At 37.5% G+C, this 22,934-nt stretch overlaps 3 protein-coding genes across 5 annotated transcripts; all 3 read right to left on the bottom strand.

Annotated features, from left to right (window-relative positions):
- Positions 1-3,044: 3,044 nt before the first annotated feature.
- vopp1a (VOPP1 WW domain binding protein a) lies at positions 3,045-5,640 on the bottom strand. 2 transcript variants are annotated; one of them, XM_079877615.1, is made up of 5 exons: positions 5,430-5,640; positions 4,740-4,798; positions 4,064-4,141; positions 3,700-3,833; positions 3,045-3,630 (listed from the first exon to the last, which is right to left on the bottom strand). In XM_079877615.1, exons 1-5 carry the CDS (start codon positions 5,472-5,474, stop codon positions 3,458-3,460), a joined length of 489 nt encoding a protein of 162 aa, XP_079733741.1. In that variant the 5' UTR covers positions 5,475-5,640; the 3' UTR covers positions 3,045-3,457. The 2 variants fall into 2 exon arrangements, with proteins under 2 accessions (XP_079733741.1, XP_079733742.1); XM_079877616.1 differs by having other exon boundaries at positions 3,700-3,797.
- A 1,177-nt stretch (positions 5,641-6,817) lies between these two features.
- On the bottom strand, positions 6,818-13,953 carry gorasp1a (golgi reassembly stacking protein 1a). The gene is made up of 9 exons (XM_079877614.1): positions 13,593-13,953; positions 12,910-12,990; positions 11,894-12,097; positions 11,717-11,803; positions 9,915-10,045; positions 9,675-9,816; positions 9,032-9,119; positions 8,798-8,938; positions 6,818-8,703 (listed from the first exon to the last, which is right to left on the bottom strand). Exons 1-9 carry the CDS (start codon positions 13,653-13,655, stop codon positions 8,216-8,218), a joined length of 1,425 nt encoding a protein of 474 aa, XP_079733740.1. The 5' UTR covers positions 13,656-13,953; the 3' UTR covers positions 6,818-8,215.
- Positions 13,954-14,641: 688 nt separating this feature from the next.
- On the bottom strand, positions 14,642-22,703 carry csrnp1a (cysteine-serine-rich nuclear protein 1a). 2 transcript variants are annotated; one of them, XM_079876692.1, is made up of 5 exons: positions 22,350-22,703; positions 19,008-19,194; positions 18,044-18,306; positions 17,558-17,854; positions 14,642-16,823 (listed from the first exon to the last, which is right to left on the bottom strand). In XM_079876692.1, exons 1-5 carry the CDS (start codon positions 22,593-22,595, stop codon positions 16,008-16,010), a joined length of 1,809 nt encoding a protein of 602 aa, XP_079732818.1. In that variant the 5' UTR covers positions 22,596-22,703; the 3' UTR covers positions 14,642-16,007. The 2 variants fall into 2 exon arrangements, with proteins under 2 accessions (XP_079732818.1, XP_079732819.1); XM_079876693.1 differs by having other exon boundaries at positions 15,205-16,823; positions 19,008-21,022; positions 21,838-22,443.
- Between the last annotated feature and the right edge of the window lie 231 nt (positions 22,704-22,934).

Below are 22,934 nucleotides of genomic sequence, written 5' to 3'. Positions count from 1 at the left end.
TCCACATCCCGCGCAACTACGGATTTCCCAGGAACATTCATTATATATTGCTGCGTACATTTATCCTTGTCGGAGTTCTGAGTAGTAGCCTACCTAGATGCGCATGGTATGCGCGAGCGGTGCGCGATCATGGTCGACTGACAACGAGATTAAGCAGCTGAACAAGAATAAGGCCGTGTTCCGATTGTTCTCATCTCAGCTCCGCCGAGACAAAATAGACATGCCATTTAAAAAATCTTTCATTTATAATCAGAAATATGTTTTCAAAGGCATCACTTTCATCAAATTTTATGTGACATAATTTCCAGTAGGCAACTGACTGCAAACAGGCACATCAGGGCACAAACGAGCAGGCTTATGTGCCGGGGCTGAGCCCCGGCCCAATTTAAAGGGGCTCTAGGTAACTTTTTAACCTTAACTGAACAGCTTCGGAGTCAGTGGAATGGTTATATTACTTATTTTGGGTTGAATGGTGGTGGTTTCGCACCCCCCTGGTGCCCGAGAGCGGAAAAAACTCACTTGCAACTTTGGGACACGGGTCGTGTTCCAGGAAGTATCGCGTGATATCAGGTCTCGCGATGTAACGAATTGCTTGACGGCACTGCACACGTAATTACACGCCCCCATTCAAGCACCAGCTAGCTAAGCAAAGGGCAACGATAGATTTAGTTATGGCTGAGCCTGTAAAAAGAAGCAGAAAGCTAGGAAATCTTTGTCGGAGGACCAACGAAAGAGGAAACGGGAGACTGACCGAGCAAGAAGTCAGACTCGAGTAAATATTGGACCGGCTTTTTCAGAATGGTGAGAACTGAGAGAAACAGAAGCCTGCAAAACGGATGCTGACCTGGCCTTATTGCTGTTGCACTTGTAAGTATCTTTGGAATAAACTGTGTTTAATATTTAAATTTCAAGTAATTGTGACCTCAGGATGTTTGCTATTGTCCATAAAGTTTTTTTATTATGATCGCTGTCTGTTACGGGCTTACTAGTAACGTTACGCTAGATACTATAACTTTGATGTTAGGCATTGTCATTAGCAAACACGTTTGATTTCTGTAGTTGTGTGGCCGTTCCTCTGTCGGTTTTATACACTTTTATTTTATGTCACTAAGTCAACGCGTCTGATAATAGGCAATAAACATGTTGCACATATCATGATCGAGCTAGAAAAAACGTTCGGATGTTTTCTTAGACAAGCAAAGGTAAACCATCATTCTACCAGATGAACTTATAGACCTTGCTAATATAACTTTAGACAAATATTAGCCTCCGATATATATATATTTTATGCTCATGCCCACTCTCCCAAAAACAAACAAACACGAAAGCAGTAGTTCGCCTCGTTCATATCGTTCGTTCCCGGTAAAAATACTAGTATGCATGACAACACAATAAAAAAAAAAAAAAATCGCCATCAGTTGGAAAGAAAATATTGCTTTACTTGCCTCGGTAGACATAACTGGCTTTGAAATAGCCGGTTCCTCTGCTCAGCTGGGTTGACAGCTGATCAGCTGGGTTGCTCGTGGCGAGGGGGGTGGGGTGACAACAGTTCGTTTTTACGACAGAGTGTATGAAAGCATTTACTACCAGACACTAGGGGGAGCTTCGTAGAGAAAAAAACACTCAAGAGTTGCCTGGTGCCCCTTTAACCACTATATATATTTCTTTGTAGTTTTGTTTGTCAACTCTGTTACTGTCAATTCTGTTACATACTGTCAACAGTTACTCTACCTTGGAGTTTGACTGTAACAGAATTGACTATTTTAAACTTTTAAGCCAAAAACTCCACTTGCTAGCATAAATGCTAAGAGCACACGGCACTAATGAAATCATGATTAAAAGACTTCTAAACAAACCACTGCGTGATCAGTGATAAAGTCTGTTTTCCTTTTAATATTGCAGTAACAATGCTGACGTTTTACAAAATAGCTCTTGGTGCAAGAGCTTTTTAGTTTAAAATACCTGCAATAATGGAATCACCCAGATACTGCAATATTCCATGAAATAAAATAAAACCTTTTTTTTTTCTTTACTTTAAGCAACCCCTGTCCTTGACCTGTCCCCAACCAGACCACAGAAAGAAGTACTTTATTTGGAAAATGAATTCAATGGAAATTATCCATTCCATATTGCAGGGACAAATGATGTGGCGGTTTCAGTCATTAACTGCATTCTCAAGGCCTTTGCACGCAAGTAATTATAGAATTATTGTTCGCTGTGGAATAAAACACCACAAATAGTGAAGTCTAGACTTAAAGTCTCATAAGGACAGATCTGCCACTGCTGCCTCCCCTCAGAAGAGACTGCTTCAGGATATACAGTTTCATCACAAGAAAGAGAAGAATGATTTCTTGAGAGAGTGAATGAATCAAACTGTCTCAGATCTAATCAAACACAAGCTCAGATGTGATCATACAGAACACTGTTCTTTGCCATAGTTTCTTCTTTGTCCCTTTGTTTCAACTTAAATGTCCTCAGGTGCATTTTTGTAAGATTTCCCTGAGGTTCAAAAATGAGCCCACTCAGCTCTGTGGGGCAGTATTTAGGTTACCACAGCGAGTTCTGTCTTCTTCAACAGTTTATTACGGTGCAGACAGACACGAGGGGTTTCAATGCCTTGAAGAAAATGAAAAGTCTTATTACGTCCTTTTCCAAACAAGGCCAATTTGATTGGATGTTTCATATATCATCATTCTGAGGAAGATGATGCATATATCATCATTCTGGGGAATAAATGATGACATGAGATATAAACTGATGTTGGCTTGTGTTCCTTTTCCCTCAATCGGTAAGTACTAGTAAAGAGCAAGAAGAAACTGGAGATTACTTTGCAGCGCCACCTTGTGGTGGTAATGAAGGATTACTAATGTAAGCATAAAAAATCTTGTATTTTTATGCATGAATGTTCTTGTATAAAATAATAAAATATCACAAACGAAAAAAAATATAAATAAAGTAATAATTATAATACAAAATATTTTGAACAATAACTAATTTAAAAAAATGATACATTTATTAGGTAAATATTAATAAAGCAAAGATATAACTCTTTTAAAAGACCAACTTTATTAGGGTAATGGTTTTGGTATTGATTTCAATCAATAACATTTTCATAGCCAAGGGTTTAATATCCGCTATGTGTGAAGAATTAAAAAGTTTGATACTTTTAGAGCACTCTATTTTTAAGTATGAAAATAAAATCTTTTTAGAATTTTTTTAACAATTACGTAAATTGATAAAGCATAAGCAGTTTTTTGAGGCTGTTGTTATATAGATCTTGTTGTTATATAGAGGCATTTCAGTGTCTCTGTATTTTCGTACTCTTGCATCAGTTCCAGTTTGTAAGTTTGTTTCCTGCAGTCATGCCTGAGCTGTTGAGCTTCTTCTATTTTAAGACTGAGTAACAAAAAGTCACTGATGATCTATAGTGTTGTTCCTCAGGACTGTGTTGTTCTGTTTATTTCTTCTGCGAGTCCTGCATGGCCTGATCATAGGGAGGGGGAGGCTGGCTGTACGGCAGGGCTGAATACACTGCAGTCATGTGACTGGGGTGGGTCTGCACTGGGTAGACAGTGGAAATGACTGCAGTCTCTGAGTCTCCATAACTGTGAAAGCCAGTCTGACGCAGTCCTGCCAACACACACAGCGGATCAAACCATGAACTGTGTTTGCAGGACAAGGGCATAACAGAGAGATTACCTGGTGACATGATGGGGTATCTGGTGAAGGCCACGTTAAAATCAGGTTCCCCAGGTGGAGGGTAAGGGTGGACACGTCTGCGAATGAAGTACCCAGTACTGCAGCAGCACAAAATGCCAATTATCAGCAGCAGCCTAAGGACCAATCAAAAGCAGCCCATAAAATCACATGAATTGTTCCGTTCCGGGATGGTAGTGGATGTCATCCCACATCGAGAAGATCCCTGGTTCTCTGCTACTTTACATAGGACAAGCGGTTTGGAAAATGGATGGATGTTCCAATAAACCATCTGACCCAAGTTTTTTGAGCCACATTTTGAATGCAATTTCCCCCCCTAAAAAAAACTCTTGTAGAAATAACTCACCAGAAAAACCATATTCTCTGAGCAGAAAGGGCTCGAACACAGCATTGTGTGCCACAGCAGTCCTCATATGTCTTGCATCTAAAGACAGACACACATTCTTCCTCAGTCTTTACTGTGGCTCTTCAATAAGGCTTCAAGTTCATGCTAAAATATGTATGATTGGCTATATGTTCATAAACTGTGCGTGCGTGCGTGCGTGCGTGTGTGTGTGTGTGTGTGTGTGTGTGTGTGTGTGTGTGTGTGTGTGTGTGTGTGTAAAAACTTGATGATGAATGTGCTGTTTTGAACTGAATGTAATGAAGGAGCATGAAGTACTTTGCTGTGTCTGCAGGAGAATTCATCTGCGTTTGGTGTGAAGACTGAACTGTTTGTACCTCACCTCCTGTGGCGCATGTCAGTGGCTGGGTATACGGGAGCACTAGTGATAAATTACTCTTATTGAAACTAGTAAAGGGGGTGGGGGGTTTCTGAGCTGAGGAATTCTCTTTTATTCAATGTGCATCTGAATTAATCCTTTAACCGATGTTCTGTTGAAACTATTAAGAAGAGAGGGGTCAGGTTAGTAAAGATTGGGGTAGTATGGGTCCTGCTTCTTGTTTCTGTCCTTAAAACCACAACTGCCCATTTTAACACAGACACACACACACACACACACATATATATCTACTACACTTACATGAAGTATACTGGATAATCTCCTTCAAAGTACCAACAGTCCTTTTTTTCAGCAAGTGTCTGCAAAAGATTTTGTATAGTTCTTAAAGTAACGTCACGTATGTGCAAAAGTGATTTACTCTAAACTGGTTCAATATTCATGGAAGAGTAAACATGCAAGCTGCAACTAACAAAATTATTCTGAAAAGAGGAAACAATATCAACACTGTTTGAAATCAGACCATTTCAGACATACTTTTGTGTTGGCTCTACTATCATTTGTGTTGTTTGCAAAATACGGACACTTTTGTCCTGACATCACCCTATTTATAAAACCAACACAAAATGAACCAGCAAAATAGCTAATAAAAAAGAAATGACTGACAGTTTCAACCTCGGGAACATTTGTTGGGTCCTATTTTAACATTATGGTCATTTTTTGTGACAGTTGTGGACTGCATCTGACACCATAATTCATGGAAAATAAACTACAAAGAGCTTCTTGTGTGAGTCCTGGACAAGAACAATAAACAATAGTGTGTTACTCTAGATGGACAGTGTGTCTGTGTGTGTAATTGTAAGATTGTGTCACTGACGGAGCAAGAGATGCTCGACAAGAAAATGATAATCAAAGTCTAGTTCAAAACTAACGTGTTTTTGGTAACTCTTTTGAAAATAAAATGATAAAAAATTATGAAATGCCGTTACTCACCTCAGCAAATAAAAGTGTGAAGAGGAGGCCGCATAACTGTCGCATTCTGTATTCAGGCCTCACAGCGCGAGATTAGTCTTACCTCAAGACCCTTTCGAGATGCTGCTCGTGGTTTGATGGTGGGTTGTTGATCCACTTGTCCTGGGTTGGAACATTATTAGACCCTCATGCAACGCTCGTGCAGTGGCATCGCAGTTCCCCATTATACAGTGAGGAGGATGAGAAGGATGACATCACATGACTTTACATCACAAAGACACGCTTGTGCAGCTCTCCTTTACAAATTGAATCACTATTTTCACAAGTAACCTAAACTAAACTTTTTAATGATTACACTTTTAAGAGCTAATAGTTCTTTCAAACGCTAGTATTGTTTCTTTTGGGATCGAATTACCTTTTACACAACCAATGTTGTGTTTAAAGTAAAAGCCATTTAAATATGACTTATCCCAAATGGTTGACCAGTAGCCTAAGCACGAACTTTAGTCAATTTTAGTATTTGATTATTATCTTAACACTTTCATTAGCTAATGTATTATGAAAAATGAAAATTCTGTCATCATTTACTCACATTTCAAGTGAGTTCATAAACGTGTATGATGTTCTTTCTTCAATGGAACAGTTATTTTGAGAAATGACTTTTTTTTTTTCTTCTTCTTTTTTTTTTCATACAAAGGAAATCAATCCAAAACAATTTGGTTACCATATTCTTCAAAATATAATATTTTGTGTTCTACAGAAGAAAGAACGTCGTGCAGGTTTGGAACGACATGACGGTGTTGGTGAGAGAATGTTAATTTTGGGGGTTACTATCCCTTTAATCGTTACCTTCAATAACCTGGTCATGTAATCTGGATTACAAAATCAATTTCCATTTTAAAATACTAGTAATCAGAGTAGTTAGATATTATTCACACAATGGCAGTAAATCAATCATAATTTATTGATTTTCTACTACTTTTTCATATTTAAAATTTCCTTTCTAAAAAAGCATGTTTTCTTTATACATTTATGCATGCTTTATACTTGCTTATATTCAGAAAGTCTTCTATTTTTGTGAAATTGCCCCAGTTTGGGAAATATTTAATGCCCTTCATGTTATTGATAACAAAGAATGGAATATATTTTCTTTATCTTTGTATTTTTATATCAGTATGGTATAATATTATCCTATTCAATTCAATGTGGTAAACGAGTTAGGTCAAAAGCAATCAAAAAGTAGTTGGTTTATATTACCTAAAATCTGTAATGTAATGGATTACGTTACTAACTAGAATTTTTCTAATGAAATTTGGAATCTGTAACATAACTGATCAACCCAGCACTGTCAAAAACTTACACCAAATTAAGCTACAACTCAAATACAAAATCACCACTAAAAACAAATTATCATTTGGATCTTTTATTGCAGTGTATGGTTCCAGTGTTTTTCACTGATATTTTCCCAGAAACCCGAAGAACACAGTTTGTGTAGGTACAGTAGTGTTTACTTCATCTTCTCTCAAGCATCAGTAGCATTACTATACAAAAATATACATTTGTGTTCACACTCTAGAAGAACAGATATTCTTTTGAGGCAAAAGAGTCAAACAACGTTCTCGCTTCACCCTTGAGAAGTACCATGATAGCGTCAATGCAAAGAGATGTCTTTGCATTGAAAAATTACTTTGAGAAATCACTTTGTCTGTATAGACACATATAAAGTCTTTGTTCATAGCTGAAACTTTTAGAAATTATAACAATGAATTTAAGATGAACAAAGAGTATAATTTAGATCTCCCCATCATCAAACAGAAATATTAAAGTCCTGGCCTATGTATGACACTATTCTTAAATGTGGCAGTGATGATTACACTCAATCATAATACCACAGAAATTCTATTGGCATTTATACAATAACTGTATTTGCATAGATCAATAAATGACAAGTCACAAGTAAACTGAAATAGTCCCAAAAAAAGTGAAAAGCACATTCTACTGTAGCAACATTCCTCTAGTGTTGATTCAAGGGTTTCAAAGTATAAATAAAACATTACTACATTAACATTAAACATTAAAACATCCAAGAAGCAAACATTTCAATTAAATATTTGTTGAAAAGATTCTAAAATCACATCCGAATAATTTCAAAATTCTAATTAGCCATAATTAGCTAAACTAAACAAATACAAAACCCTTGTCCAGTATTAAAAATGTGTACTTAGGCTAACAAACATTCCCACAACACGAAAAAAAAAAAAAAAAAAAAAAACAAGAAAAAATAAAAACCAAACAGGTTGCAGAGCTTCTAAAAGTTTAAATGTAACAACGTAGCCAAAATATTGTAATGCATTTTCTAGACGAAATGAGTCTATTCTAAGATCCTTTGTGTATATTCTGACATTAGCTCTATATAATCTAGACTGTGTTCATTTTTAACTCAACAATCTATGAGTGTTTTTGTAGTAGTTAAATAAATACTACAAATATTTAAAAGAAAAGGTCGCTTTTGGTTGCTACTTTGTGAATTTTAATCAAGCTGAATAAAACGGTTTCAACGTAGTAACATAAAACATTCTCTTCTAAATTAAGATCTACACAATTTAAAACTCTGACCTACAGCCTAAAATCAACATGACTACTAGCACGCAAAAAAATAAAAAGGAAAAGTAATTTGGACACAACCATTCAAAAAACCACACAATATACCATTTCCAAGTCCAGGACCATTGAAGCCATTGAAAAACACGCACCCAATGATTGTTAAGCAACTGCGTAAACAAGATACAAGGTACTTGATTGTGACACTACTGAAGAGCAGCTTCATCTTTGACATCTGCACTATGTGAATCAAAAGACATCAGGTCAGAAGAAATGGCCTCTGCTTTGCCCTCAGACCAGCTGCTCTTCAGAAACTGTGGCTCATCAGAAAAACCCTGATTGACATCATCAGGTTCTGAAGGGAGAAGTGAGGACTCGTTGGTTTGCATGGGATATTCTGCAGGCAAGACAGATGACTCGAGATGAAGGGCGGCGGGATCAATGAGCAGGGAAGAGATGTCTATAGGAGGCATGGAAGATTCGAGAGATGGGATTGAAGAATTCATCAAAGATGCCATGTCTGTTGACATGCTATGATCAAGAGGTAGATTTGGGAGAAGAGGGTGTGAGACAGAAAGGGGAGGAGAAACATCTGAAGGTGGTGTAATAGAGGAACTGAAATCCGCGGCAGGATATTCCTCTGTAATTTTCTCTTCAGGGTCACGACAAGGAAACTCTCGGTCTTGAAGCTCCTCTGCAAAAAGAGACACGTTTTTGCACATTTTACAACCTAGACTTGTGCTCACCGACTGAATTCTGTTCACCTAAAAATAGCAAAGCTTCCTCACCAACACCCGACACGTCAATGTCCTCTCGGACAGCTAGGGATGTATTTGTCATGTCAATGGAAGAAGTGGATAGGTCCAGTCGATCTGCCAGGTCTGACACTTCTGAATTCATCATGGCCACTTCTGACTGATCCGTGAAACCTGGAAGAACCATTGCTTTGATGCATTAGTATGTCTTTTCATGATTCTTGTTCTACAGAAGAGTTAGATGAAGCACATATTTTGATGCCTTACCAGGATCCATGACTCTCTGAATGGGAGGTGGCAGTGGGGTTTCAAGATCCAAGCCACTCATTGACTGACCAGACGCCATTAAGGACACCTGAGAAAATCCGTTTCAGTTACACTGTTGTAAGTATATCACCAAAAAAACAAATGTGAAGCAAACGTGTGAATGTTGTTCAATCAATTTGTGCACATGCACAAACAATTTAAAGTGATATTTCACCCAAAAATAAATTTGTTTGGCAAATTATGTAGCAATGGCATTATTATTATTATTATATAATGATATATGATCACAAAGTCTGGCCAAATTGTGCTTCCTACAAACAAGGCTGGAATTTTTTTAAATTGCAATTACAATTTTTAACAGAAATATCACAATTAGATTTTTTTTCTCCAAATCCTGCAACCCTACTTGCTTCTGTAAGATATTTTGAAAAATGTCTGTGTTGAAAGTCAATGGGGTCTAATTATGTTTTGGACCCCATTTACTTTCATTGTATGGACAAATCAAAATATCTTGTTTTGTGTTCCACATTAGAAAGAAAGACAAAGCTTTGGATCAGCATGCAGCTAAGTAAATAACAGCAGAATTCTGAGTGAACTATCCCTTTAAATATTATGACCATACTACAGTCTTGTGAAAAACTACCTCTGTGAATCCGTTTGTAGGAAATTCTTGCTCTGGCGTCCCTGCCACAGGAGAAGCTTTTGGATTGATTTTTTCAGATTTTGGGCTGTCAGGTTGTGCTGGGATTCGGTGCAGGTAGCCATATCCAATGCCACAGCCAAGACTACAAAGGAGTAGGCAGTTATCTGAATTATTTCCTCATAATAATGGCTTGGTCAAGAATTTATTACAGTATTATATCCTCAGTAACAGGGTTATTACCTGCCTTCTCCCCCCCAGGCACCATTTGGTGTGACAACCACCTCCCTGCATTTATTGGTTTCTGTATTGTAGACCAGCAACTTCAATGGTTTTCCCTCATGGGCTTCAATTAGGGAGAAGAAATCCTCTGACTGTTGGGAAATCAAAACATTGCTTGATTGTAAAAACCTTGCATTTTCATTAAGTAAAACTAATTAATGTAGAAGTCACATTATGAAATAAATGTTTTTCTCTAATGCATGCCCAAAATATTTGGTCCCCCTAGAAATTCTAATGAAAAAATTCTAATTCTAATGTCTCTGAAGTTTATTCCCCTTCATAATTAGAAAAATGTAGCACACCAGGGTGACTAGGAACATGAAATTATTCGGCCATGACTTCCTGTTTCATAGTAGAATAAATAGGAGCAAACACAAAGGCCAAATTCCCTTAATCATCCATCTAATCGCTAAAACAAAGAATATAGTTCTGATGTGCAGATTGTGCGAAAATAGCTAAAGCATTGAAAAATCCCATTTCAAGGGCAATAATTACAAAGTTCCAATCAACTAAAGATGTTACGAATCTGCCTGCAAGAGGACGTGTGTCTACATCGTCTCAATGCACAGTGAGTGGCCAAAGACTCTCCAAGGATCACAGATGGAGAATTGAAGACAAACAGCACCTATAATCACCATATTGTTCAGGAGGGTTTCAACAAAAATCCTTTACTCTAATCCTTAAACAAACTCCAGCATATTCAGCTGTCAGACACTACTGGAGCTTTAAACGGGAAATTAAAAGAAGAGCTTTTTGGCAGATTAAATATACTGGAACTTTAATGTTGTGGGCCTATTTTTCTGCTGGAGGCCCTGGACATCTTGTTCACATACATTGCATCATGGATTCTATCAAATACCAACAGATAAAAAATTGAAACCTAGAAATCTTATAATGGGCTATGGCCATGACCTGAACCCTATTCAAATCTTATGAGTGAAGTGTATCAACATGGACTTGGGAATTTGACGGATCTGGAGAGATTCTGTATGGAGGAATGGTCTCTGATCTCTTATCAGGTGTTCTTTAAACTCATTTATTTATTTATTTATTTGATATGGACATAACAACAGCATTGGACAAACCAGATACATTGTTTTTAGTGTTATAGCAAAAACTGCTAATTTGCAACACTTGTCCATAGGACACTTGTTTCATCAGGCATTATAGAAGAAGACTCAGAGCTGTTATCTTAGCAAAAGAAGGTTGCAAAAAGCATTGAATAAAAGGGTGCCATTAACTGTGGTCATTGAGTATTAGAGGAAAACATTAAAGGTCAAAAGGGTTAACAAAGCCAATTTATTTTCACAGGCTTCTTTGTTCATATTTACCAAGGGTGCCAATAATTATGACCAGGACTGCATATCAGGTTTTTACAACCTACTGCATGTTTGCTAAAAACTCTAAAACTATATTTGGTTTAACTTTAGTTGAAAACATTTCAAAAGTGTTAACTATGTAAAAAGGGTTTCCCACAAGATTTAAACCAGCAGAATCTAATAAAATATGCTTCAGGAATAAAGGGTTTTGACAGAAAGAACACGTTGGTGGATTTTCTCTAAATGTTAAAAACTTGTGTCATCCTGGAATGGCCTATTCCACAACGGGTATAAACAACCTGGTCCCATCGGTTTAAAAATGTATAGCAACTTCTCCCAACAATCAGGCTGATTTCACGGAGTTTGTTCATAGTATACAGATCCCAATAACTTGCACGCATAGAAATAACAATCAAGCTTTCATGATAATAATTCACGTCTTACATCTTGCAGAACCTGGTCAGCTCCAACAATGAAGTCTGAATGCTCCTGGAGTCCAGCCAGTGCTGCTGGTGAATTTGGCTCCACATCCTAAAACCAGAGGGTGCAAAATACTTACACAAAAAGCCAAATTATTTAAAGAAATGCATGGATTACCTATTAAACGCAAAGATAACTTACGAGAACATGCCAAACATTTTCATTGGCTCCTTGAAAGCTACAGAAGCGGACACTGGCTCCCAGAAGTCCTTGACCACCCCACATGTTGCTGGGAACCACCTCCAATTCCCGGATCCTCATGGTCTTTGTACTATACACTTCCATCTTTACTGGTTTCTCCACATTAGCCTTGAGGAGGTCCTTGAGCAAATCATTCTCCTGATTCTGTTCAGACAGCATATAACCCATTATAATCCAAGTAAGAGTGACTACATTTACAGTACATGAAAATAATTTCTGATTAACAACCATTTTCTGGTTAAGTCTTTATTCCAACCAAGACATGCACTTTTATTTTCTCTTGAGGATATACTGGAGATGAAGTGTATACTGTAAATAAGATGTTTACATGATTTAAAAACATGATATGCCATAGCTGTCTTATACAGTCTTAGTCTGTATTGTCCCCATGGGGAAATTTTGTTTCAGTGTTTTTTTTTTTATACACATGGCGTTCACACACAAAAAAATCAATTTACACAAACATAAAATCACATCCATCAACTAAATACAATCCACTTGACTCGTCAACAACACTGAGACCTGCTCAGTTTACATCCAAAAGAGATTTCTAGAATATTGGCTTCATGTTATGTCAATCAGTTTTAACTCACTTCTATGATGCATGCACAATAACAATACGAACAACATATTCCAATATTCCAGAACATGCTTGTGCATTAGAATGATTGTCATGTCACTGACTACTGAAAACCTTGAGAATCATTTGTTAGTTATTACTTATAAGACATTTCAAACTGGTTACAAGAAAAATGCATAATCAAAATATGAAAACATTACATCATTACAATACAAAAATATTCTTCTGCACGTAAACCTAAACAAATGCACTGATTACTCAATTATGGGATCATTTGTCGGTTAATACTTGTGTGACATTGTCTTAAATCTGTGACACATTTTTTCCCCCCATATGACAATAAATAACCAATTTAGTTTTACAAATACAAACTTACCAGACGATTATTGCCAATGGATATGATGAAATCAAAAAAGGGATCCAAACCAGCTTTCTCTGCCGGTGAGTCCTCTTGAATCTGTAAAGGAATTTGTCTTTGAATTTCAAATGCATTCATTGACGTTGTTCGCATTATTGTGCACTGGAAAGTTTAATAACATCCACCGAATAGTATGCAGTCTGAAGTAATGAATATCTGTTAAAATATGTGACGTGTTTATATAAATATTACGTAATGCCCCTCTCCCCCTGCGGATTCAATGACGTGGCGGCTACGCTTAAATATTCCTAAATCCAAAAGCTCTTGGATCACTGACCACGACACTGATACTAAAACACATACAAACTATGTTTACAGACTCAAGATATAACGTGTGACCACAATGTAAGATATCGCAAATGTTATACAAGAAGGTGTTTTCGGAGCTGTCATATAGCACAACACAACCTGCAGTTACTTGACAGTTGCTACTTTGCAAGCACTTTTCAAACCTTGAAAAGGCTTTCCTAGTTGTTAATACCGTGTATCTGACACAGTTGTTTATTTATCAGATCATTTAAGAAATATATGAATGCACACAAGGCTGGAGCAATGCGGACATGATAACTTCATCACAGGATAGCTAGCATGCAAAGCTGCTCGCTGTCATACGCAAAGTCAGCTAAATTTAAGCAATTTACCCCATGGACGTGAAATCCTTCTGTTCCCCCCTCAGGTGCACCACTGCTCTGTGTTAAACCCATTGCTCTAGAGGGTTTCGATGTTTTGCAATGTTATGTTTAGCTCTCTGAACAAACGACCCAGACAGAGATTACTCATCCAGTCGTGGCCATGTTCTCCATCTAGCCAGGAAAGAGCAATCGAACATGATGCCAGCGATCAAAGGATTTTTCTAGCTCGGAAACTTTACAGTCATTGCTCGGAACTGCACGTTCTCTGTTTTTAATACTTGCCTGCTAAAACATTCTCAAAACTAAAGCTAACCCCAATCCTCAACAGTATTCACTAAATGTGATCTCATTTGGAAACTCATTTGGAAACCTTTACCACCCAGCACCAGACGTCATAAGACGTTATTTTTAGGGCAAAATCAAGTCGGCCCGTCATAGTCTTCATTTAGCCCAAAAATAGACGTTGAAAATTGGGCTTTGTTTGGTCCGTCTGTTTTGGTCCAAATTTATCCAAAAAATAGATGTTGAAAATTGGGCTTTGTTTGGTCCGTCTGATTTCGGCAGAAGCAGTAAACAGGGACAGTCACCGCCAAACATGAGGATGTGTACAGTTGCCCCATAATGTGTGTGAAGTGTTAGCTCAAAATACCCCACAGATATTTTTATATAGCATGTTAAAATTGTCACTTTTTGAAGGTGCATAAAAACGCACCGTTTTTGTGTCTGTCCCTTTAAATGCAAATGAGCTGCTGTTGCCCCATAATGTGTGTGAAGTGTTAGCTCAAAATACCCCACAGATATTTTTATATAGCATGTTCAAATTGTCACTTTTTGAAGGTGCATAAAAACGCACCGTTTTTGTGTCTGTCCCTTTAAATGCAAATGAGCTGCTGCTCTCCGCACAGGGGGCGGAGCTTCAACCGCTTGAGTCCTTTTACCTCACACAGACATGCACTGAAAATTTCAAAAACTTTTAGCCTTTTAAGTTCAAACCAGAGTCAGACAATGACGGAGAGAATCAAGAAGTGACAACATGTAGAATACAACAGGCCATTTCTGAATGTTTAGATGAATTTATGTACTTTATGTATGTGTAGTTATCTTCATTGATTAGCATATTCAGTCATGATAATCTATAAATCGTGTTCCCGGGGGCGGGGTTTATGTAAATTTTAGGGTTAGTGATGTCACAACATTGGGAGGAATGTTGTGTAGTCTTTAAAAAGCTATTTCTTTAAAAGATTATATCTCCCTTTGCTTTGAACTTTTGCAGATGTTGTTTGTGCTCAAACAGCAACATTACACACTAACTAAAGTTAGAAAAGTGAAATCATAATCAACCACCCCTTTAATCTTAACCTGTCTGTTTGACAGTTCAGATTTGTTCTTGCTGTAGCCTATTTTATTGATTATTTTGTCTTTCAGTCTTTCATTTCTTTTTAGACATCTTGGGGACACATCTTTTGTTTACTGAGGCCCTCTTGTGGGGAGAGAACAACAGTAGAAAGCCTAAATGCCAATAATGTAACAAGCATTTGTGTGAAACCCCTTCCAACCCCAAATTTGTGTCAGTTTACGAAAAAAAAAAAAAAAAAAAAAAACCTATACATAACCAATAGGTAATACCAAAGGCAATCTTGTGTATTATCAAAGATTACCAGAAGTTTTTCCAGTCTCATTTTCTTTCATGTAAATCAGTATTTCTCATTGGTTTTGGCAAATAAATTTGATTAAGATGAGTTATTCCATAGAAAAGAAAAATAGACACATTTTGAAATGTCCAAAAACATTCATTTAAGTAAACACAGAGTAGGCATGAATTTCTTTATATATTACAAGTCATTCTTTTAAATGAAAAATACTAAGGCAAGCTGGTCCTTGAAATGAAAGACCTATACATGAAATATGAATATGGCATTTTGATGTTTATAACAGCTAACTCATTTGAAACACAAACAAATGCATTTACCGTGCTACACAAAACAAAACTCTGATTCACATACATGATCACTTAAAGCAAAACACATTCGAGAAATAAATATGAATAGACTTTTATAGGTAAACATTTAACAGTAAAACTTTCCTTACTGCAATGGGATTCATTTGAGACCTTATAAAAAGGTAATTAAGCCATTAGTTTATGAAGTGGAAATATAAAATCTGACCTGAAGTTAATGTACAAACTCTCCAAGACTTTTGGCAACAAAGTATCCTCTTGCAATTGACTTATAACTCATGATACTTCACACAGTGGTTTTAACTGTATTGACACTATAGTCATGAATGGTATATTCAAACTATATTAAGATCATAAAATATATTTCTAAGGAATATCCTTAAATTCAGAAATTATTTACACTTTATCTCAGAGTAAATGAGATTAAATCATACGTCTTTATAACATCAGTGCTGCTCTGATCCCTGTTAAGAAATTCCTACAAGAGACTCCAGAAGACTGACTCCTGAGTCCTCAATTTGAGCGGGACTGAGACAACGGGGGAACTGGAGGTGTGAGATGTAGTCCATATGACTGCACTCTTGATTGTGGCTCGGACGGTCACCGTACTCATGAAAAGTGTCAAAAAAGACCAGGTCAGAGTCTGAGGAAAGACTGAGGTCCATGTAACAGTTCAAGGTGTGATCCGGAGATGCAGAAGGTGTATTAGGGATGTCGAAGGTGTCGTTTACGCATTCCATGGTGGCCTGATTAGCATTTTCATCCAGATACTCCAATTGAGATGTACTGATTCTGCTTTCCTTTGTGGATGTGTCACCAGCAGCTTCTGTGGACAAATCATACTCTTTAACATATGGACATCCCTCCCCATCTGAATCAGAAAAACTGAGAATGTGAGTGAGTCCAGTGTCATCCCCGTTCAGTGTGGGTCGCTCAGAGGAAGGCCTTGCGTCTGTCTCAGAGTCCAGACTCAGAGAAGAAGAGCAGGAGTAGTCAGTCATGTCAGTGCTCCAGCTGTTGTCTCCCTGCCTGCAGAGCTCTGAGCTCAGGTGGAATGAGGGAGAGTCTTTCTCTACCGGAAATGTAATGGCTCTGTTCCTCGCCAATGATGGTTGCTCTGTGGCGATCACTCTGTTGTCATTGAGCAGCCTCTTTTCCAGCTCCAGCTTCATGTGTGTGTGGATATAGTGGCTCCGTACACGACTGGAGTTAAACTCGATTCGGCCTGCAGGATTCCCACAGCATTCCTTTGAACATCCACAAGGGAAGTTGGAGCGATCCATCTGTTAACAGATTATATATTTATTATAATTATATATATATATATATATATATATATATATATATATATATAAAACAATACGGCAGCATAACTACTTGCTGTCCATGAAGAAACATCATGGATGAGATTCAATATTTCAATGAGATTGGATGGAGGTTTTTTTTTAATAGTTTTTTTTAAAGAAATTAATACTTTTATTCAGCAAGGATGTATTAAATTGATCAAAAGTGATAGTAAATACATTTATAATGTTACAAAAGATGTCTATGTAAAATAAAAGCTGATCTTTAGAACTTTCAATTCATCAAAAAATCCTGAAAAAAATTATAATGGTTTCCAGCATATTAGAATGATTTCTGAAGGATCAAGTGACACTGAAGACTGGAGTAATGATGCTGAAAATTCAGTTTCATTGTATTTTTGATCAAATAAATGCAACCTTGTTAAGTATAAGAGACTTCTCTCAAAAACATCTTTTTTTCAAAATCTTACCGACCCCCAAACTTTTGAGGACCAAATTATCTGAGCAATGCTATTCAAGTTCATTGTATAGCTCTATTACTGTATGTCAAAAATGGTCTCATTTAGGTCTATTTTTCATCTGAGACTAAATTTATACCTAAATTAAATATAGAGCTCCAATAAATCTCCTGAGCAATGAAAAATCATTTGAGTAACAAAATGCGCTATCATTAATGAAAAAAATAAAACAATAATTAATTAATTTATTATTACTTGGCACTTGATGCCAGCCTGGCTGCAGGCGCAGGTCTCTGGCTCACAGAAGCCCTGGCAGTGGCATCCACAGTCTTCCCTCCACCGCCGCAGCTCCTGCAGCTGCCTCTTCTCCTCCCGGTCGATTCGCACAACTCCTGCTGCCCTCAATAACGCACGTCTGCGTTTGGAAGAGTAAGGACGGAGGGATCCCATATCCTTGAGCTCTGTACTACTGAGATCCTCATCTTCATCTGGGACGTCATTCACTGTCAAGCTGGCTGCTTCTGTCACTGTGAGAGTTCCACTGCTGATCAACTATAATAAAAAAAAAAGAGAAGATAACGTATAAAGACAGCCTAAACTTCATGAGTTCACACTTACATATGTATATATATATAGGCCTCCTCTTGTGCTGATTGGTAGATTATCTGAACATGTTCCCCCCGAACTTTGTTAAAAAAACATCATATATTGTTTCTGGATATTTGAAAGTAACCGACTCACCTTCTGCCTCAAGGCCTCCAGCCTCTCCTCTTGGTGTCGCTTGCGGAGTCTCTCCATTCGCAAGCGCTGCTGCTCCTCCGCGTGCTCCGCCAGGGTGAACTGCTGACGGGCAGCGTGCCGTCTAACCATGCCCAGTGTGCAGCCACCATGGCTGGGCACGCTGCTGAACCCTTGACAGCGCTGGAAGAGGAACACTGTAACCAGGCCAAACCGAACACTGCCTTTAGATTGAGTATCTTTTGTCTTCTTCAGGATGGATGAAACTGAAAGTAAAGAAACAAAATGTGTTCATTATTAATTATCTTATGGTGGCTGTGACTGTTGCAGCTGCCACTAGAGGGCAGCTGAGTCAGATCTGTCAACAAGTAAACTGAACTCAACAATAATGAGACGATAAGGAAAGTATAACAGTGATCTGATCATTTTACATATGCAGTTCTAAAAGGAATAACTTTCTTCAAAAATGCAATGTTTAAATCTCTCTAAACAAGGATAAAGGGATGAGGTCGTGCGTCAGATGCGTTTGCACTGTAGCAGCCCTTAGTAAATCAGCTTTATTTGCAGCACTTTACTTGCAGTTTTCACTGTGAATCAACAATGAAAAACAGTGATCCAGGCATGTCCAGGCACACAGACAGACAACATAATCTCACAGTACTACCTGCAAAGGAAAACACTTACAGATATGCTCTTTCCCGGTCAGGATGGTGAAACTGATTATGGCTTGATATTTAGCGTGTTTACTTTGAGGTTTGTGGGTTTAAAATGACTTAGGATGACTGTGCACAAAATATTTTGATAAACAATGTTACAACTGCCTGTTTCTCTTCTTATCTAGTGCGCTGCACAATAATGCTGAGGTCAGATAACAAGACACCTCCTTATGTTTAAATACACTGGAGGTGACAACTGTTGGTTTACAATACATGATTTTAAAAAAGCACAGTTACTATGCATGACTCACTTGGTATGTGATGGCTTGAAGAGAAAGAGCCAAAAGGCCCAAAGTCCACACTGTCACTTTGGGGGCTGTCTTCATCAGAGTCCCATTCAGAGTGTGATGAGGGGGATGAGGAAGAGTAAATGGCATCCTCGTCTGGGAAACCATATTTTCTCTTTAAACCCCCACGCTGCAATGTAGCCATGGCAATCTGTCGAATTAAATAGGAGAAATTAAAGCATAATATTACATATAAATTCATAGGTCATAAAATGATGTCACATTTTTTGGTGTATATCAAGTCTGAAAATAGAATTTGGGGATGTTTGATAACTATTAGCATACAAATCCTAACCAGCAGCAACTGGACACCTCTCTCTTGTTCAGGCCGGTTCCAAAGATTCACATCTTCACTCTAAACGCAAGCCTGTTTAGCAGGTTTCCCAATATGAAAAACCTTGACATTAACCACTACAACATCACAAGCACAGCTTTCTCAGGGAAACTGTCATTGTTTTTAATCGTATTATGCAAAGCGAATACAAGCACATAAGTGTGCATTATGCAAGCAATGATAAGTCTGGAGGGAATCAATAGTTCCTTCAATCTCGCTCTGGAGTCTTTAACATTCCTCAGATGTTTTGAGTACTTCAAGAACAAAATGTTAAGACATTCAGCTCAGCTAAACTGCATGACCAAATTTGTAAACCAATACTGGTTTTTATTGCAGAATCCCACAAACATATGATAGCAATTGCCAAGCTCCATTTCAAAGCTTATGAATGCACTTACAAGTACACGCTTTGTGCAAAAAGAGACAAAAGAGGAAACATAACACAAATCGCACGTCTACTGACGTTTTTCTGCTTGAGTGGGTGTGCAATGGAAAAAAGCATACGCACAGAGAACTCTGTGTACCTCGAATAACAGAACAACACTACCTCACACCGCAGGACGGAGCAATCTGCATCACAGATCACCTGGTTCTTGTTCCAAGTGCATCCAGTCAAGCCCAACCCACACAAATGGCTCCTATGCCAAGAACAGTATGTGCCCCTGTGTATCCTGGACAACCTTAACTTTCTCTCACACCTCTTTCACACAGGTCTGGCTTTCTTTGGACAGTGTTATGTAAACACCTGCACTGTAATCCCAGATGCAACAAAGTCAACTATGTAAAAGGTTATAACTGCATGAGATAAATGACACTTTGTGTTGCATGCACATAATTGTCAAAGTGATTTTTGTTCCATAAAGTGTGTGCAAGACTTTCATATTTAATTGTTGCATAGCAAATTATAGGCTACCTAAAGAAATGCAGCATCAACTGGTGTGGTTACGCATGATTCGTCCAGCTGTGAATAAAGTGATAAAACTCTTAAAAGTGTGCAGACACCAAGTCCATTCATTTATGCATCTGTGGTGCGGGTGTGTGTGTGTTTATGTAGTGTAGGAGTAAGACAGGAGGGCAGCTGATTACAAGAACATATTGGCCTAAGATACAATAACAAACAAAAGCCACAACTTTTCACTGAAAGCCAAACAGAATCTATAATTTCTTGGACAGGCAGTGTTCACTACAACTATGCAAATGAACATGTGAATGTTAGAATGTCTCCCTACGTGTAAACAGAAGGAGGAGGTGGAGTTTGTAGACTGTGAAAGGGGAAAGTAGTAGACAGCTGTCAGGTGGAAAAATAGGTTACAGCAAACCAAAACAACCAGACGTTTTCTCACCTTTACCGTGCAGACAACTGAGAAGACTTAAAAGCACAATGTATTTGTAAAGCAGGGTGAATACAAGTAAAGTGGGATGCTTTCTGATCATTTGTCATGGGTGCTGTTTTGGCTGCATCTGTGTCCTTCGAAGGAAACATTAAGTTTACCTTAAACTAGTATAGAACTATACTTCTATACTAGTTTAAGGTAAACTTAATGTTGTTGTTTTTTACAGGCTAATGGAGGAACACACACATACTGATGTATTAAAGTGTCATACCTTAAGCTAAAGTAGTCAAACCCTCTTTAACTTCTTTTCTCTTAACCTCTTAAGTGTCACCGGCCCACCGGTGGGCCCAAAATCATTACATATTTAAAACAGTAATATCCTATAATAAACATAAACTAATCTTGACAAACTATATATCATTTGAAAGCTTACAAACTCTAGTTTTCATATTTGGTGAATGATTTCCAAAATAAATTAGAGAGGAGCTGTAATTTATCAATTTGCAACAAGAATATTTTCATATTTATAAGGCGTGTTCAGACCTTTATTTTGAAATAGCAATGAACATGAAAAATCATGAAAGAATGGATGAAACCTCAGTTTGTTTTCATGCCAAGAGTTCAAAAGATATCATCCATTCAATTATTTTAGAAAAAAATATATTAATATGTTTTTAATAACACATATGGAAATGAAGGCGCCCTTATATGGGCAGTAATGGAGTCTGGTTGTCACCTAGTGAAAATGTTTGGTACTGCGCCCAAACAAAATCTCACTGAAAGCTCATTTTTTGAGATATCAACCTAAAATTTGAAACACAACTTATTCAGATTTTTGGCTTTGATTTTCTAGCAGTTTTAGAGTCGGCCAGGTTTTAAAAATATATATTTTATATAAAATATGAATAATTACATTTTTTAAATTGTACATTTTCATAAACACAAACTTATATAACTTTTTTTTTGTTTCACTTTCTTAATTTATTTCACTTCAACAAAAATCTGCCAAATGTCTTCTTTAAAACAAGACCAATTTTACGTCTATACTCCAAAGCATTCTTTAATTACAACCATTTAAAGTCGAAATGTGCATTTTCATGTATATTTAAAAAAAGGGGGGTGACACTTAAAGGGTTAAGTTATACACGAGGATATGATTCTGTGCATATTGTCTGTCAAGCCGATCATTAATATAATGTTGCGCCTAATTGCACTTAATGTTGTTCAAACATCATAGATATTCAAAAATGTATTATTTTTCTAATGTACAAAACGGCTCCGTTCCACTTTCGAAATTTGATGCACAAAGTTAAATAGAAAAATGAAAGTCTAAGCAAAGCGGCTGTTTAAATGGCTAGAGTTATAATGCAGCTTTTTTTTTCGCACACGAGTACTTTAATTCTACAGCTGGTGAACTTCCGTAGCGGACTTTCTCGCGGTCATGCTTTATTTATTCAGGAATGTAAATGACCACATCAAAACGCGATAACAATAAAAATATACGGTCCAAGGTAGCAGTTATTGAATCGCGTAGCAGACAAATTGAAGCCTACTATTGAGTTCACATTTTATGCAAAATATTGTTTCACGCGCTGCGAGAGATCTACACAGGCACCTTGAACAAAAACAAACACTCACCCAGTAATTATGTATCTGTGTATCATGAGTGGAAGAGACAACCATACGAGCCTTGAAAACGATCCCCTTTCTTAGTCCTCGATGCACCACGTACAGAACAGTGAGATCAGCTGTTGGTGAGTTTGTGTTCGTCAGTGGAAAACTCCCCCCACACTGCCTGACGTAAACAGTAACATGAGGACAAAAACAGCACTCATTACGCTCAGCGCGTGCACGCAGACACACTGGTGGGCAACGAACAGTCATACTCGATGGAACTGGCAAAACAAACTTGTCAATGACGAAAAACTGCAGAAGCCGACGCCAATTCTGCTGCCCATCACACGAGGATGTACTGGATGTCCTTAATTTGGTTTGTGTGAAACACATATAACTCACAGGGCCAAAAAAAAAAAAGGCTTCTAAGATATATTGTGCAATATCAAAATGTTCAAGACTGGTTTTGAACACTTTAAAATTGAGGAAGTCAAGTTTTGTTTCAACCTTTTGTGAAAAGCATATGACAGTTCATATAATGTAATGACATGAAGGTTTCTGTTTAATGGTTTCCTTATCCATATAAGGAAAAGCATATATAGATTATAT

The sequence above is a fragment of the Squalius cephalus genome (genome assembly GCF_949319135.1).
Source record: "Squalius cephalus genome assembly, chromosome: 7".
In the NCBI taxonomy this organism is placed as follows: domain Eukaryota; kingdom Metazoa; phylum Chordata; class Actinopteri; order Cypriniformes; family Leuciscidae; genus Squalius; species Squalius cephalus.
This window is presented reverse-complemented; position numbering and strand designations above follow the sequence as displayed.